At 42.7% G+C, this 16,818-nt stretch overlaps 1 protein-coding gene across 16 annotated transcripts in view; it reads right to left on the bottom strand.

The window, feature by feature from the left end:
- Positions 1-16,818, bottom strand: part of ccdc102a (coiled-coil domain containing 102A) — a 232,017-nt gene that overhangs the window by 159,688 nt on the left and 55,511 nt on the right. For 15 of the 16 annotated variants that reach the window (XR_015843262.1, XR_015843261.1, XR_015843263.1 and 12 more), the window contains exon 3: positions 5,281-5,670. Coding sequence is in view for 8 of the 16 variants with exons in the window: in XM_088296897.1 (XP_088153023.1) it covers positions 5,281-5,670 (390 nt within the window). In the remaining 8 variants the exon portion in view is untranslated. Of the gene's footprint in view, positions 1-5,280; positions 5,671-12,659; positions 12,875-16,108; positions 16,326-16,818 lie in introns of all 16 variants that reach the window. The other variant, XM_088296905.1, reaches the window with a different exon arrangement.

Raw genomic sequence — 16,818 nt, 5'->3', positions numbered from 1 at the left:
GACTAAATATAGTCAGGCTCACCTCCACACACAGCTTAGGCTCTGGTACCAGTCCTCTTGAGAGGGGTTGGACACTCTTCCACTCTGGAGTTGCCCAAGGTGAGAGACGCCGAGCAGGGGTGGGCATACTTATTGCCCCCCGGCTTGGCGCCTGTACACTGGGGTTCACCCCGGTAGACGAGAGGGTAGCCTCCCTCCGCCTCAAGGTGGGGGGACGGGTGCTGACTGTTGTTTGTGCTTATGCACCAAACAGCAGTTCAGAGTACCCAACCTTTTTGGAGTCTTTGGAGGGTGTGCTGGAGAGCGTTCCCCCTGGAGACTCCCTCGTCCTGCTGGGGGACTTCAATGCTCACGTGGATAACGACAGTGAGACCTGGAAGGGGGTGATTGGGAGGAATGGCCCCCCCAATCTGAACCCGAGCGGTGTTCTGTTACTAGACTTCTGTGCTCATCATGGATTGTCAATAACGAACACCATGTTCACGCATAAAGGTGTCCATATGTGCACTTGGCACCAGGACACCCTAGGCCGCAGTTCGATGATCGACTTTGAAGTCGTGTCATCGGATTTGCGGCCGCATGTTTTGGACACTCGGGTGAAGAGAGGGGCGGAGCTGTCAACTGATCACCACCTGGTGGTGAGTTGGCTCCAATGGTGGGGGAAGATGCCGGTTCGACCCGGCAGACCCAAGCGTATTGTGAGGGTCTGCTGGGAACGCTTGGCAGAATCCCCTGTCAGAAAGAGTTTCAACTCCCACCTCCGGCAGAACTTCGCCCACGTACTGGGGGAGGCGGGGGACATTGAGTCTGAGTGGACCATGTTTCGTGCCTCCATTGTTGAGGCAGCCGATTGAAGCTGTGGACGCAAGGTTGTCGGTGCCTGTCGTGGCGGCAACCCCAGAACCCGCTGGTGGACACCGGCGGTAAGGGATGCTGTCAGCCTGAAGAAAGAGTCCTATCAGGCCTTTCTGGCCTGTGGGACTCCGGAGGCAGCTGACGGGTACCGACTGGCCAAGCGAAATACGGCTTCGGTGGTTGCCGAAGCAAAAACTTGGGCATGGGAGGAGTTCGGTGAGGCCATGGAAAACGACTTCCAGACGGCTTCGAAGAAATTCTGGTCCACCATCCGTCGTCTCAGGAGAGGGAACCAGTGCACCATCAACACTATTTATAGTGGAGATGGGGTGCTGCTGACCTCGACTCGGGACGTTGTGAGTCGGTGGGGAGAATACTTCGAAGACCTCCTCAATTCTACCGACACGTCTTCCATTGAGGAAGCAGAGCCTGAGGACTCCGTGGTGGACTCATCTATCTCAGGGGCTGAAGTAACCGAGGTGGTTAACAAGCTCCTCGGTGGCAAGGCCCCAGGGGTGGATGAGATCCGCCCGGAGTTCCTTAGGGTTCTGGATGTTGTGGGGCTGTCATGCCTCGACAACATTGCGTGGACATCTGGGACAGTGCCTCTGGATTGGCAGACCGGGGTGGTGGTCCTCCTTTTTAAGAAGGGGGACCGGAGGGTGTGTTCCAATTATAGAGGAATCACACTCCTCAGCCTCCCTGGTAAAGTCTACTCAGGGGTACTGGAGAGGAGGGTCCGTCGGGAGGTTGAATCTCAGATCCAAGAGGAGCATTGCTGGCAATAAGTCGGATTCGTTTCCAGTGAGGGTTGGACTCCGTCAAGGCTGCCCTTTGTCGCCGATTCTGTTCATAACTTTTATGGACAGAATTTCTAGGCGCAGTCGAGGCGATGAGGGGATCCGGTTTGGTGACCTCAGTATTTCATCTCTGCTTTTCGCAGATGATGTGGTACTGTTGGCTTCCTCAGGCCGTGATCTCCAACTCTCACTGGAGCGGTTTGCAGCCGAGTGTGAAGCGGTTGGGATGAAAATCAGCACCTCTAAATCTGAGACAATGGTTCTCAGTCGGAAAAGGGTGGAGTGCCCTCTCCAGGTTGGGAGGAGATCCTGCCCCAAGTGGAGGAGTTTAAGTATCTTGGGGTCTTGTTTACGAGTGAGGGGAGGACGGAGCGAGAGATCGACAGGCGGATTGGTGCAGCCTCCGCTGTGATGCGGACGCTGTATCGGTCTGTCATGGTGAAGAGGGAGCTGAGCCAAAAGACGAAGCTCTCGATTTACCGGTCGATCTACGTTCCTACCCTCACCTATGGTCACGAGCTGTGGGTCGCGACCGAAAGAACAAGATCTCGGATACAAGCGGCAGAAATGAGTTTCCTCCGCAGGGTGTCTGGGCTCTGCCTTAGAGACAGGGTGAGAAGCTCGGCCATCCGGGAGGGACTCAGTGTCGAGCCGCTGTTCCTCCACGTAGAGAGGAGCCAGATGAGGTGGCTCGGGCATCTGTTTAGGATGCCTCCTGGACGCCTCCCTGGGGAGGTGTTCCGGGCATGTCCCACCGGCAGGAGACCCAGAGGATGACCCAGGACACGCTGGAGAGACTACGTCTCCCAGCTGGCCTGGGAACGCCTCGGCACCCCCCCGGCAGAGCTGGAAGATGTGGCTGGGGAGCGGGAAGTCTGGGCTTCCCTGCTGAAGCTGCTGCCTCCGCGACCCGACCCGGATAAGCAGCGGATAATGGATGGAGATATATATATATATATATATATATATATATATATATATATATATATATATATATATATATATATATACACACACACACACATACATATATATATACACATATATCTATACACATACATATATACACATACACATACATATATATATATATATATATATATATATATATATATACACACATATATATATATATATATATATATAGATATATATATATATATATAATATATACAGTGAACCCCCGGTTATCGCGGTTAATGGGGGCCGAGACCACCCGCGAAAACTGAAAATCTGCGAAGTAGCGTCGCACCTTAAAAAAAAATAAAATAAAAAGAAAACAAAAAAAAAACACTGTATAAATATACTTCGCACCTATATATATATATATATATATATAAATATAGATAGGTGCGAAGTAGCGGCACACCTTCAAAAATGCTTAAAAAAAAAAAAAAAAAAAAAAAATATATATATATATATATATATAAATATATGGGTAGAGAGAGAGAGAGTGAAATTCATGTTATAACAAAAAAAAAACAAATTATTATTAAAACTTGTGTTTTTATTCCCCAGCCATTATTTCTGTATTTATTCAATTACTTCTTTTTGTATTTATTTAATTACTTCGACTTTTACCTGCTGGTACGCCGTCCGGTGTGCCCTGTGAATGTTATGATCCTCCAGCAGAGCTGGACAGGACTCTCCAAACGCAGACACGGGAAAAAAGGTGGTGATACAAAGATAGTGTAGCGACTTTGTAAATGGTTCAAGGGTTCTGTGTTTTCCTCTTTTCTGTGGAGGCTGTGAAGGCAGCAGGGGAGTGAACGTTATGTTGTTGTCGTTGTGTTGCTCTCTCTCTCTGATCGGCGTGGTTGCGGCCAACAGCAGCCGTTTTTGGCTTAATAATAAAAGCGTTCGCTGATGGACAAATTGGCCTGATTTATTATACAACGTTACAATATTTATTATAATCACAATATAGTCAGTGTAATCAGCGCGTCTCGCAGCAGCTGACGGCATGGCGCGAGACTATCGCTGGAGGAACGCCCACACAGCTGAAAAAACAAAAACACACGCGGCATGACAGGCACGGATCATTTATTTATTTATTCATTCATAACTGACAGCCTCGCGCTCCGCCCGTGCCCGGGGAAGGTGCTCCTCTTCGGCTTACTGTGACGCGAGCATGCCCTCCTCCTCGGCAGCTCCCATTCGGTTAAACTTAGGGGCCGTTTGGCACCGCCCGTGCCCGGGGAAGGTGCTCATCTACGGTTTAACTGCCACGCACGCCGGCCGGAGCTCTGATGCGGTCCGAACCGCGCGAAACGTCGCCACCAATCGTGTCCGGGGGAACCTGCTCTTCTTCGTCCACTCACTTCTTCGTCCACTCTCCTCTTCGGCGCACGCCGGCCGTCTAACCGCTTCAGCACCCCCTTGTGCCGCTCGGCGAAACTACAATGCCCCCGAATATTTTTTAGACCCGCGAAGCACTGAACCCGCGAAAGGTGAACCGCGAAGTAGCGGGGTTTCACTGTATATCTAATATATATATATATATATATATATATATATATATGTATATATATATATATATATATATATATATATATATATAAAGGGCTGTCAAAATTAAAGCATTAACTCAGGTGATTAATCCAAATTTTTTAACTCAATTAAATATTTTAACTCAGTTAACTCAGTTTGATTTACTTAAAAAATAATTTGGATACTGTCATGATTTGTGTTTGTTATTTTTGGTTTAGTATTTGGTTTCATGTTTTGGCCTTGTTCCTGTGTCTTGTCTCGTCTTGTCGATTGTGTCCACCTGTGTTCGTTTACCCAAGCCCCTGTGTTAACCAATCCGGTCCTTCCAACCCTCCGGTGTTTTGTCCAGGTGCTCCTCGTTGTCTCGTCAATTTGTGTGTATTTAGTTCCCTGGTTGCTTTCAGTTTTTGTTGGTCCATTGTCATTTTCACTGTCATTGTCCCTGTCGCTTGTCGCTGTCGCTTGTCCCTGTTGCCTGTTCCTGTCGCTGTCCAGTTTTTCCAAGTCCCTCGTTTGCCTTTTGTTTTCTGTTTATTAAATGCCCTTTAAGTTACCCCTGCCTGGCTTCCCTGCGTTTGGGTCCTCACCTACCTCAACCCGGACCCGGAGCCAATATTGTGCCATATTAGCTGTCTTTAGCACGTCTCAGAACAAAACACAGCATTCAAGTTACCACTGGGCCTTGCAAACCAACACTGCTGGAGTGTGGCGTTTGTGGGCAGTTTTGAAAAGTGTTTAGAAGAAAAATACCTGTAAAGATGTCTCCATTTCGATCATATTCAAGAATCAAAGAAAGCTATTAGAACAGTCTTTGAATTAAATATACTTCATATTGGAAGATTTTGCATCAATTCCAAGATATTATTCAAGTAAATATCTGTTATAAGCTTCGCAAAAAATAGAAATTGAAAAATATGATTAATCATGATCAATCATGGAATTCTTTTGTGATTAATTAGTTTAAAAAAATAATCACTTGACAGCACTAAGATAGAAAGCTAGATAGATAGATAGATAGATAGATAGATAGATAGACAGACAGACAGACAGACAGATAGATAGATAGATGGATACACATACATAGCACTGGGTTAAAAAGTAAAAAAAAAACAATTAAATACAAATTCAATCTCACCTTTTGTTCACCTGTTTTTAGTGTGTTTATGTCCTTCACTGGTTCAGGAGCTGAAAACTCAGGTACCTCCTCACCTAACTTCTCTTGGTTACGATCAGTATGAACTTGTGTTGTCGACGACCAAGAGGTGGTGGAAGAGGGTTGAATGGATGGACAAGAATATGCAGAAAAAGAACAAAGGTGGTGTGCAGCGGAGGAGGCAGCATTGGTGACTGGAAGCGGTGCTGTAAATTCACTGTGAAGCTGGACCCCATTCTTTTGTATAATCTCATTCTCTGAAACAAGATCTTGACGCTCCCGTCGAAGACAGGTCAGCTCCTTGCTCAGAGTTTCCAGCTTCTGCCTAAGCAGGTGGGCCTCATCACGTGCACGGTTACGCTCTGCACGAACCTGGGAAAACACAGTTCTCAAATTAACTTAAAATCCCTCCATTTGGTAAAGCTTATTTTGATCACTCTAATTAGGTGTTTAAGAAGAAGACATCAATATGAGGCGCCGTTCGGGACATAATTCAGGAATAGCTCTCACACTCACTAGTGAAATGCGCTCATACACATAGCTGAAATGGTTTCGCTCATACACACTAGTGAAATGCGCTCATACACATTACTGAAATGCGCTCATACACAGTAGTGAAATGCACTCATACACATGGGTGAAAATGTTGTCGCTCATACACACTAGTGAAATGCGCTCATACACATTACTGAAATGCGCTCATAAACACTAATGAAATGCGCTCATTCACACTAGTGAAATGCGCCCATACATATTACTGAAATGCGCTCATACACTAGTGAAATGCGCCCATACATATTACTGAAATGCGCTCATACACACTAGTGAAATGCGCTCATACATATTACTGAAATATGCTCATTCACACTAGTGAAATGCGCTCATACATATTACTGAAATGCGCTCATACATATTACTGAAATGCGCTCATACATATAATAATAATAATAATAATAATAATATTCCCTTTATTAGTCCCACAATGGGGAAATTCGAGATTCGAACCCAGGCCTCCTGGGGAGACTGGGTCCTGAACGCGGCGCCTTAGACCACTCGGCCATCCTGGCAGCCAATAATAATATTCCCTTTATTAGTCCCACAATGGGGAAATTCGAGATTCGAACCCAGGCCTCCTGGGGAGACTGGGTCCTGAACGCGGCGCCTTAGACCACTCGGCCATCCTGGCAGCCATATCACTGAAATGCGCTCATACACACTACTGAAATGCGCTCATTCACACTAGTGAAATGCGCTCATATACATACAGATACACACACATACATACATATACAGTGAACCCCCGCTACTTCGCGGTTCACCTTTCGCGGGTTCAGTGCTTCGCGGGTCTAAAAAATATTCGGGAGCATTGTAGTTTTGGCGAGCGGCACAAGGGGGCGCTGAAGAGGTTAGACGGCGGGCGTGCGCCGAAGAGGAGAGTGGACGAAGAAGAGAGTGGACGAAGAAGAACAGGTTCCCCCGGACACGATTGGTGGCGACGGACACGATCGGGGGCCACATTTTGCTTCGTTCGGGACCGTGCGTGAGCTCTGAAGGAGACCGGCCGGCGTGTGTGGCTGTCAAGCCGAAGAGAAACAACTTCCGCCCGGGCACTTGCACGGCGACATTTTGCTTCGTTCGGGACCGTGCGTGAGCTCCGAAGGAGACCGGCCGGCGTGCGTGGCTGTCAAGCCGAAGAGAAACAACTTCCGCCCGGGCACCGGCGGAGCGCGAGGCTGTCAGTTATGAATGAATAAATGAATAAATAAATAAATGAAGAATGCCACCTTTCATTTCACTGTCATGATCCGTGCCTGTCATGCCGCGTGTGTTTTTGTTTTTTCAGCTGTGTGGGCGTTCCTCCAGTGATCGTCTCGCGCCATGTCGTCAGCTGCTGCGAGACGCGCTGATTACACTGACTATATTGTGATAATAAATATCTTTGTATCACCACCTTTTTTCCCGGGTCTGCGTTTGGAGAGTCCTGTTCAATCCTCCAGTTCTGCTGGAGGATCATAACATTCACAGGGCACACCGGACGGCGTACCAGCAGGTAAAAGTCGAAGTAATTAAATAAATACAAAAAGAAGTAATTGAATAAATACAAAAATAATGGCTGGGGAATAAAAAAATAATAAGTTTTAATAATAATTTGTTTTTTTGTTATAACATGAATTTCACTCTCTCTCTCTCTACCAGTATATATATATATATATATATATATTTTGTTTTTTTTTAAGCATTTTTGAAGGTGTGCCGCTACTTTGCACCTATATATATTTATATATATATATATATATACATATATATATATATATATAGGTGCGAAGTATATATATACACTGTGTTTTTTTTTTTTTTTGAAGGTGCGACGCTACTTCGCGGATTTTCAGTTTTCGCGGGTGGTCTCGGTCCCCATTAACCGCGATAACCGGGGGTTCACTGTATATATATATGTATATATATATATGTATATATATATATGTATATATATATATATATATATATGTATATATATATGTGTATATATAGATATATATATATGTACATGTATATATACATATATATTATTATTATATTATTCGTCACACTGGCGAGGACACGCTACCTACGTATTGACGTCACGCTGCCATTACCCTCTAAAACTTAAATACATACATAAAAAAATTATTTGGTGGGTGGGCTGAAGGTGGACTCCACAGATTTCTACCAGGGCTGTGCGCTGTTTCTACCCCTAGGTGTCAGTAACTCCCAAGACTTTTTACTTTTTTGTAAATACCTTACGTGTCCTTATTCCCGGGTGTGCTGTTTTTAGTATAATGAAATGGGAACTCTACGTAAAGTAGAACGACGTGTGCGCATTGTTTATGACCGTCACAATTTTGTACCTATTTTATCAAAAAGGGTAAATAATAGTACATTTGCTGAAAAAACACACACAAGCATGCCAATCCTCTGACTTATCTTGCACCACTGGACCAGCCGATTCAGCGGTTGTCCGCTGCAGAATTTAAAAGCAAAGAAGGAAAGGGGAATTAAGCTTCACTTTAGATCTCTACAATAGTCTTTGGTAACCGTGGAATCTGATATGTTTGTTCGTATCGTTTCTCCTTCAAACATCTCTTTAGTTGCCGACACGAAGGTCATATGTTCCTCCTCTTTTGCCAACACGAATGTCATATGTTCCTCCTCTTTTGCCGTACTGCGACGCACTACGGCAGTCGAAACGCTTAACTAGGAAAATAAACGTCATCGGCCATGTTTGTTCTGTTGGTTACGATGACGTCAAGTTTTGACCATTGTATTTCAAATTTTAGCGCGCTTAGGCTGGATTGGTTGAACCGGAACCGCCCCCAACCACTAAGTCTAACGTTCAGTTTGAAGGCCCGGTAGATGTGGATGGACGGGGTCCTCCGGTAATAATGACGTCACTTATTTTATATTTACGTATTATATTTCTTTGACTTCATGTTTGTCACCCCTGTTTGTTACATTAGTATGTTCTGAGTTAATAAATAATAACAATTCCAAAAAATAATAAGTACATTTACTGCTACTTTTGCGAGGATCATCCTTTTTTTTCTTTTGGTGTCCTCTGCGTGCCTGTCGAAAACGTCACGTCAATGCTACGTTGCTTTGGGAATCATACTGGTTAAGGGTCGGAGGGGAAATATGGAAATGTTAATGTTAATTAAGAAATAGTTCACACGATATACAAACATTATATTCATACAATCTTGTTGTCGGAGTGAACCACTGCATTGTTGCAAGTTTGGCAGGAGAATCGTAAACGTTCCACTGCTATGCGGTAGCTGCTTGTCGGGGCATAGGCGCAAGTGACGTGTAGCTGACGCGCCAGCGTGGCGGTCATGCGGTTATTTTGTTTTATTTTTGTATTTAGCAAATCAAAATATGCAAGTAGGCCAGGGTAAAAAAAACACAGAGGTGAAGAAATATATTTGAAAAATACGTGTTAAAGCGTGATGTCATTGGCAAGCGCGCAGCCTCCGCAGGACGTCCTTATCTAGTCCCAACACCGGCCCACACATGCTGTTTGCACGCGAATCTACCGACTTAATGTCGTGTCGGTTCAGACATCGAATCCTGGTCAAACCGTGTATTTCAGCTGATTTTGCGATCAAAATGCACTTTTATCTGTTATTTATTGCTGTGCAAGTGCAATATTTCTTTTTTGACGTGAGGGGCAATGAGGAGGATGTTGTTCTTTTCTTTAACAGTGCTCTGGGATCCATTGAGAGGCTTCAAAGAAACGAATCCAACAATTTTCACCAGGATAGGCTTTTGAGAGAGCTTCACGAACATTCACGAACTCTTTCTGCATTTCTTGGAGTGTGTGATGACAGAGAAGTCAATAACTTTCTTGGAGCATTGTACAGCTGTTTCTGCAGGTTATTGAATGAATATGAGATCAGACAGACGTTTGTGGATGTGACAAGTTTAACACCTCCAACGTCGACTGCCGCTCGAGGGCGACCCCGGTACAGCATCACGACAGAACAAATTTCCCACTGTGTATCATGCTTTGGAATCAGTCAAAGAACCCTCTTCAGACACAGACAAAGACTGGGAATTGAGCCAATTATATATTCTTCGTTGTCCAATCAAGATCTGGACGGACTGTTAACTTCGATCCTGCTGAACACTCCAAATGCCGGTGAAGCACACGTACAAGGGAGCCTGAGATCACGTGGCTTAAGAGTTCAGCATTGGCGGGTCAGACAGAGCTTGCATCGAGTGGATCCAATTGGCCGTGAATTTAGACGTCGCCTTGGTATACATCGGAGAGTGTACAATGTTCGTGCACCCAACGAATTATGGTAAGTTGTATGCGCATACACGTATATATGTACACACACACACACACACACACACACGTGTATATATATATATATATATATATAAATATATATATATATATATATATATACATACATACAGGGCCTTCTTGTGTGGAGGTTGCATGTTCTCCCCGTGCCTCCGTGGGTTTCCTAACTCCGGCCTCCCAAAAACAAACATGGCAGGTTGATTGTACACTCTAAATTGCCCCTTGGTATGAGTGTGAGCGAGGATGGTTGTTCGTCTTTGGGTGCCCAGCGATTGTCTGGCAACCAACCAGTTCAGCGGTGTACCCCGCCTACTGCCCAAAACACACCCCCACACACGTTACACGTTTAAACTTGTAGCCATACATTTTTTTCCAACAGGCATTTTGACGGCAACCACAAGCTGGTCAGGTGGAGATTCGTCTTTCATGGCTGCGTGGATGGTTACAGTCGGGCTATTATTTACTTAAGGTGCTTATCCAACAACAAAGCATCAAGTGTCTTATCACTGTTTGTAGAAGGAGTCGAGGGGTTTGGCTCGCCCTTAAGGGTCAGATGTGATCATGGTATGGAAAATATCAACGTTGCTCGTTTTATGTTGGAAAATCAGGGTTTAAATAGTGTTATTACGGGTGTATCAGTACACAATCAAAGGATTGAACAATTATGGGCAGAACTCAATAGAGTTGTATCCAGACACTTTATAAACCTCTTCAACTTCATGGAGGAACAGGAGCTTCTGGATTCGGTGAATGAGCAACATTTGTTTTGTCTACATTACGTGTACTTGCCAAGAATTGAAAGAGCAACCACTGAATTCATAAATCAATGGAACAACCATGGCCTTTCAACGCAAGGGGGGCAGACACCTCTTCAATTGTGGCACACAGGTGTTATCAACAATCCAGGAATGCTTCCAGCTTTAGACGGTGCCCTCACTGCGAATAACGACTATGGTATTGATGAGGAGGGGCCACTACCAGAACTCCAAACTAACAAGAATGTTGTGATTCCATCCATTGAAGTAACCATAAATGAGACTGTATTTGACAATATTAGACAAGTTAACCCACTAGAAAATGATGGCAACCATGGAATTGATGTTTTTTGTTCACTTTTAAACTTTATACAATAACTGAAATGAAAAAGCTTGAATAAACAATAGATGAACATGATTGTAACAGTGTTGAATAAATTGTAAACTACAGACGTGCATGAAACAGACAGTCAAACTCAATGAACAAAACAACAACAAATAAAACATTTTAACTACACTTATGGTCTACCGAAGCCATGGGTGTTGGCCAAAGCAAAAATGAAATTGTCCTTAAAGTTTTTATAGGATAAATTAAGTGGCAACTTAATGCAATTTATGCAAGTGTTTGCCAGAGGAAATGGGGAAGCAATGTCATCATCTCCTGGATGAATAAATTCTATTGACGGAGATGGTGGAAAGCCAATAGGTGGCACCACAGACGCTCCTGTTGTGAATGCCAAAATCCTTCCCAATTTGGCTGGTCCATCTTCTTCTGTTGGAACAAAACATTTTTAGTGGTTGATAGAACAGTCAAAATATACGCTACAAATTTCCCCAAAATATATACCAGAGGAGAAACTTTGATTTCCCTTTTCTATGACTATCATTATATTAGACCCTTTTCTTAATCGTCAACATTTGTAAAGTGCTTTTTGATGATTGTAATACCGATATGATTAATTTTAAATGACCTTTTTTTGGTGGAGTTCTTTGCAAAAGGGTGTGCAATTATTCCATTATGTTAAATTGATATAGTAATTACTACTATAAACAAGATTATTCATTTGCTGCCAACCTGGCTGGTGTACCCCGCCTACAAATAATAAAAAAATAAATAACAAAAATAGTAAACAAGATACATTTTAATTAAATGTAACACATGTCTAACACTGGTCATGGCCCAGTCCCTTTCATATGGGCCATTTTTCCATCGAGCCACACAGAGAGAGTCAGACTCGTCATCAACCAAATCCATGTAGCCTACACTAAGTGGCATGTAAAAAGGGCTGGGCAATTATATAATCCAGAATTGTGATATTGAGTTGACCAAAGGTGACCACATTTACTTCATCAGACGTGGCCGAAATGTGTATGACAGCTGGTCACGACAGTAAATGTTTTCCGGCTTTAGTTTTGTTTGCTAGTTTAAGAACTACACTACACGATTGACTCTCACTTTATTTCAACTATCAATACAATACCTAACATTGTACAGCATCATTTTATGTGTCAAATGTTGCCCACTTGGCATCCATTGCAGCCTGATCATCTTGGAGGGAGTGGGAGCGGACTTCATTTACTCGTTTTGTCCTTTGTTTCAAAGAGGTGAATTTTAAATATGTGCATTATTCTATGTAATCCTTTGTTGGTGTCGTATAAGAATATATTGAGACATTGTATTACGTAAATGCTCAATAAAAAAGATTTTTAAAAAATCTACGAAAAAACTTACACATACACTACTTTTATGTTTGGGAACAAACCTTCAACATCCTGCAGATAGTCCCTCCAGAATGTGACAACAATCTCCTCAGCAGCTCTCTTATTACTCCCTTGTGGAGATAGATGAATTCTGAAGAGGTTGTCCATCTGGTCAGCAGTCATTGTGTTTGGCTTATAGCAGAACAGGGGACAAAAGCTGTCTGCATATTGCTGGACTTTCTCCAGTACCCCGAGGGTTTTCATCCCGTCACAGAATCTTAAAAAGAAAATAAAAATTAATTGCACAAACCAGAACGCATTTGCAAGCCAGATTGCATTCGTATATTGTGAAATTGCCTTTTTTCAATATATACATTAATATAAACCTGGGAGGGGCAACTGGAAGCCTGGAGGCCCCACTTACTCTGAGTCAGCGCTTGATAAATTTAAAAGAAGTCATTTTTGAAGAACTTTTATTTAATTTAAAAAAAAATGTATATATAGATATATATATATATATATATACATATATATATATATTTTCGCAACTCTAAAAAAAAAAATAAAGAAACGCTCATAAACTTTAAATATATTTTTTTTTCACAAAGAACAGCGGTGAAATTTAGAGAAATGTACAGGGAAAGTACATAAGTCTGAATTATTAAAGTTTTTTTTCTTAAATGAGCAAATATTCACGTTTAAGGGTACTACTGAATGCTGAGTATGATAGAATCGACTGTAGTACAAAGTTGTAATATCCCTCCATCCATTATCTGTACCGCTCTCCTCACTGGGTGGGGTGCTGGTGCCTATCCCAGCTATCTTCGGACAGTAGTAGACTGGTTGTCAGCCAATTGCAGGGCACACAGAGACGAACAACTATCCGAGCTCATACTCATACCTAGGGGCAATTTAGAGTGTTCAATTAACCTGCCATACATGTTTTTGGAATGTGGGAGGAAACCGGAGTACCCGGAGGAAACCCATGCAGGCACGGGGAGAACATGCAAACTCCACATAGGAAGGCCGGAGCCGGATTCGAAGCCACGATCTCTGCACCGTGAGGCGATTGTGCTAACCGATATGTTGTATTATCACCATTCAAAAATATAAAAATACTGTATGTGGTTGTTTTCAGAGGTGGGCATTCTGTCCGTGAGGGACTGCTCCTTTTGATGACAAATAACAAGTGACTTAAAAAACAAATGTAAAAAAAATGGACTAGGTACTGACTCAAGTGGGTATTCGTCCATCAATGCAATTGGTAATAACTGAGTGAAGTACTGATGGACGTATTAGTCCTTCACTGAAGGACACCTGTTTTGCTAACAGCTGACTGAAACACGCCTCGCATGTCTTGTTTTGTTTGTTCTCTGGGCCAATATAAGCAGGGTTGGTTCCATTGACTTTCTATGGAAATGCTTTGCTCTTCCATGACGGTAGGAGGCGGTATGCACCAAAGAGCTGTAAAGAACTAAGAGAAAAAGAAGAAGCGAAGTACAAAGACAAAGAAATAGAAAGAGAAAAATCTCGTTGGGTCAAGATATCATGAATAGATTTACAGACAGGAGCAGATATAAGCAAACGATGGACTAATGACAATCGTTGAAGGTCCTGCTACTGGCAGATGACAGATTGCCAAAGTTTACTGACACCTCCACCTCTGATTAAGTTGACGTTTGCTTCAGACCCTTTGTTGTTAGGTTTGCTAGTGGGTTGAATACATGCATTGATTAATGTGTGTGTCTTCAACCCGGTTTATCCTGTACAGGGTCGCAGGAAGGTGCTGGAGCCTGTCCAAGCTGACGTTGGCTAAAAGGTTGATTACACCCTAAACCAGGCATCACCAAATTGCGGACCCCGGTCCGAATCCGGACCGACAGATGGTTCGGACCGTCCCATGACCAATCTATGATGAATTTTTTTCAGGGCGCATTCGCAAATGTTGACGCTGCAATTCTAGTTAATGGGTTAAAGGCATCACTGATTTGAGCCGATCAAATCTTTTGTCTACGATCCACTGCCAATTGCGCAGCAGACCGGAAGAGAGTGCTGCTGACAGTATGCCATGCTAAAAAGTTAGCAAGGTCGATGCGTGTTGTTTTAAATGAATGGACGGAGAAATTTAGTTGCGTTCTTGCTGCAGCAGATTCAAAACCAGTGTGCATCATATGCCCAGAAACCGTCGCAACATTGCGAAGCGCCACTACGAAACAAAGCACCGCCCTTTTGTGCAAAGTTATCCGCTGAAGTTTGAGGTGAGCGCACGCAAAAACATCGAACTTTGAGTGCAGTATAACAGATTTTTACATTTTCGTTTACAGCTCAGCGGCATGCAAACGAATGTTCACTAAAAGTATCATGGATTTTGGGGAAACATAAAAAAACATTCAAGTGATGGGGAAGTTGTGAAGGAGTGCTTAAATGCGGTTGCACAAACATTATTTAAAGGAAAACACAAAGCCCAGATGTGTGAAATAATCTACCAAATCCCAATGGCCCTGACTCCGTTCCAACCCAGATTTAAGTCACTGGCAGGGCAGTCACAAACTCATTTTTCTCATTAAGAGAAATTAAAAAAATATTCAAAAGAAAAAGTGGTGTCAAAGCTCATTTTGAATTAGTTTTTCATGAGGACAGCCATTTTTATTGATTGTGTACTGAACATGTTGACCTGGTTTACTTGGATAATTAGGCTTTCCGTTTTATTTAGGCTGATAACTCTTTGATTTGAGAAAAAAAGGTAAAAGATGTTAACTCAATGCTTAGCACTTGATACATTTCTGCAGGAGATATTTTACAGTTTTTTAATGGGAACATTGCTAAATATTTAGTATATAAGTGCGCTCTGTTGTAAATGACTAAATATTGAAACTATATAAAAATGTGAACATAGGCTAGACATTAAGGGAAGTTGGACTTTGGTTCGGACCTTTTAAGTGGAAAGCATTTTAGTCGTGGACCTCTGTGACTTTTAATTGAATACCTCGGCCCTAAACTGTTTCACCAGCCGGGGCACCAATTGAGTAATGCTTAGCACTTGATACATTTCTGCAGGAGATATTTTACAGTTTTTTAATGGGAACATTGCTAAATATTTAGTATATAAGTGCGCTCTGTTGTAAATGACTAAATATTGAAACTATATAAAAATGTGAACATAGGCTAGACATTAAGGGAAGTTGGACTTTGGTTCGGACCTTTTAAGTGGAAAGCATTTTAGTCGTGGACCTCTGTGACTTTTAATTGAATACCTCTGCCCTAAACTGTTCACCAGCCGGGGCACCAATTGAGTAATGTATTATTAAAAATTAAATACATTAGTAGCGTGTATATTTTGTATTTCACTTAGTCCCTGTTTATAATGTCATTTTTGTCATACAACTGGTTAGCTAGTGCATGGTCCTACGTGGTCGCCCCAGTTGAGCTGATTCATCAGTGTTGCCCGTCCCTGAAATAAATATTTAGTTTGAAGTTTGTCTTGCACCCTATTGGTAGGTAAAACTCTTACCGTGCTGAAAGAAATGTAAATGTTCAGCAGCTATTACGAAGCACCTCTGGAATGGACCTTGAACCCTGTGTATGACTTGGAACATGACTATGTCATGCACCAGCAGGTCCTTGTCTTGAATAGACTTTATAGGTCTCAGACATCCTGCATTGGCCAGGTAATCAGTCAAAGGAACTGTATTCTTCTGAAGGTCATCAACTGTCATAGCTTCAGATATCTAGACACACAAGGATAAGCAGAGTTGGCTTGTTATGGCATGGTTATTAATCCCTTGACTTATTTTTGGTGACTAGGAAGAGGTTAAAGTATTGTCTTTCTTTACACTAAAGTATGGCTTCAGATTTACCCCATCCCTCACACAATGAAACCAATTTCCGATTACTATAATACCATTAACAATTCCTGAAAAGTGTACCTTTACACCGTAACTCGGTGTGCATATAAGGCGCCCCGTCCATTTTGAAAGAAGTTTAAACTTTTAAGCGTGCCTTATGGTCGTGACAATACAGTAATAATAATGTGCTTGTGGGTACTGGTGTCAACCTGTCAGGAGTCCACGAGTTGCTTAATGTTGTAATTAAGCTGCTCATAATTTGAAACGAAAAACTTACTATTGCTGTCAAAAATGTCCATCATGAAACAGTGATGCAATCTTGTGGCATAACATTGACCTCAATGCAAATCATGACTCAATGTTTGACACTCCTTGT

Source organism: Idiotropiscis lumnitzeri, chromosome 5 (assembly GCF_059441095.1).
Source record: "Idiotropiscis lumnitzeri isolate Australia: NSW breed Sydney's pygmy pipehorse chromosome 5, RoL_Ilum_1.0, whole genome shotgun sequence".
Lineage (NCBI taxonomy): Eukaryota > Metazoa > Chordata > Actinopteri > Syngnathiformes > Syngnathidae > Idiotropiscis > Idiotropiscis lumnitzeri.
This window is presented reverse-complemented; position numbering and strand designations above follow the sequence as displayed.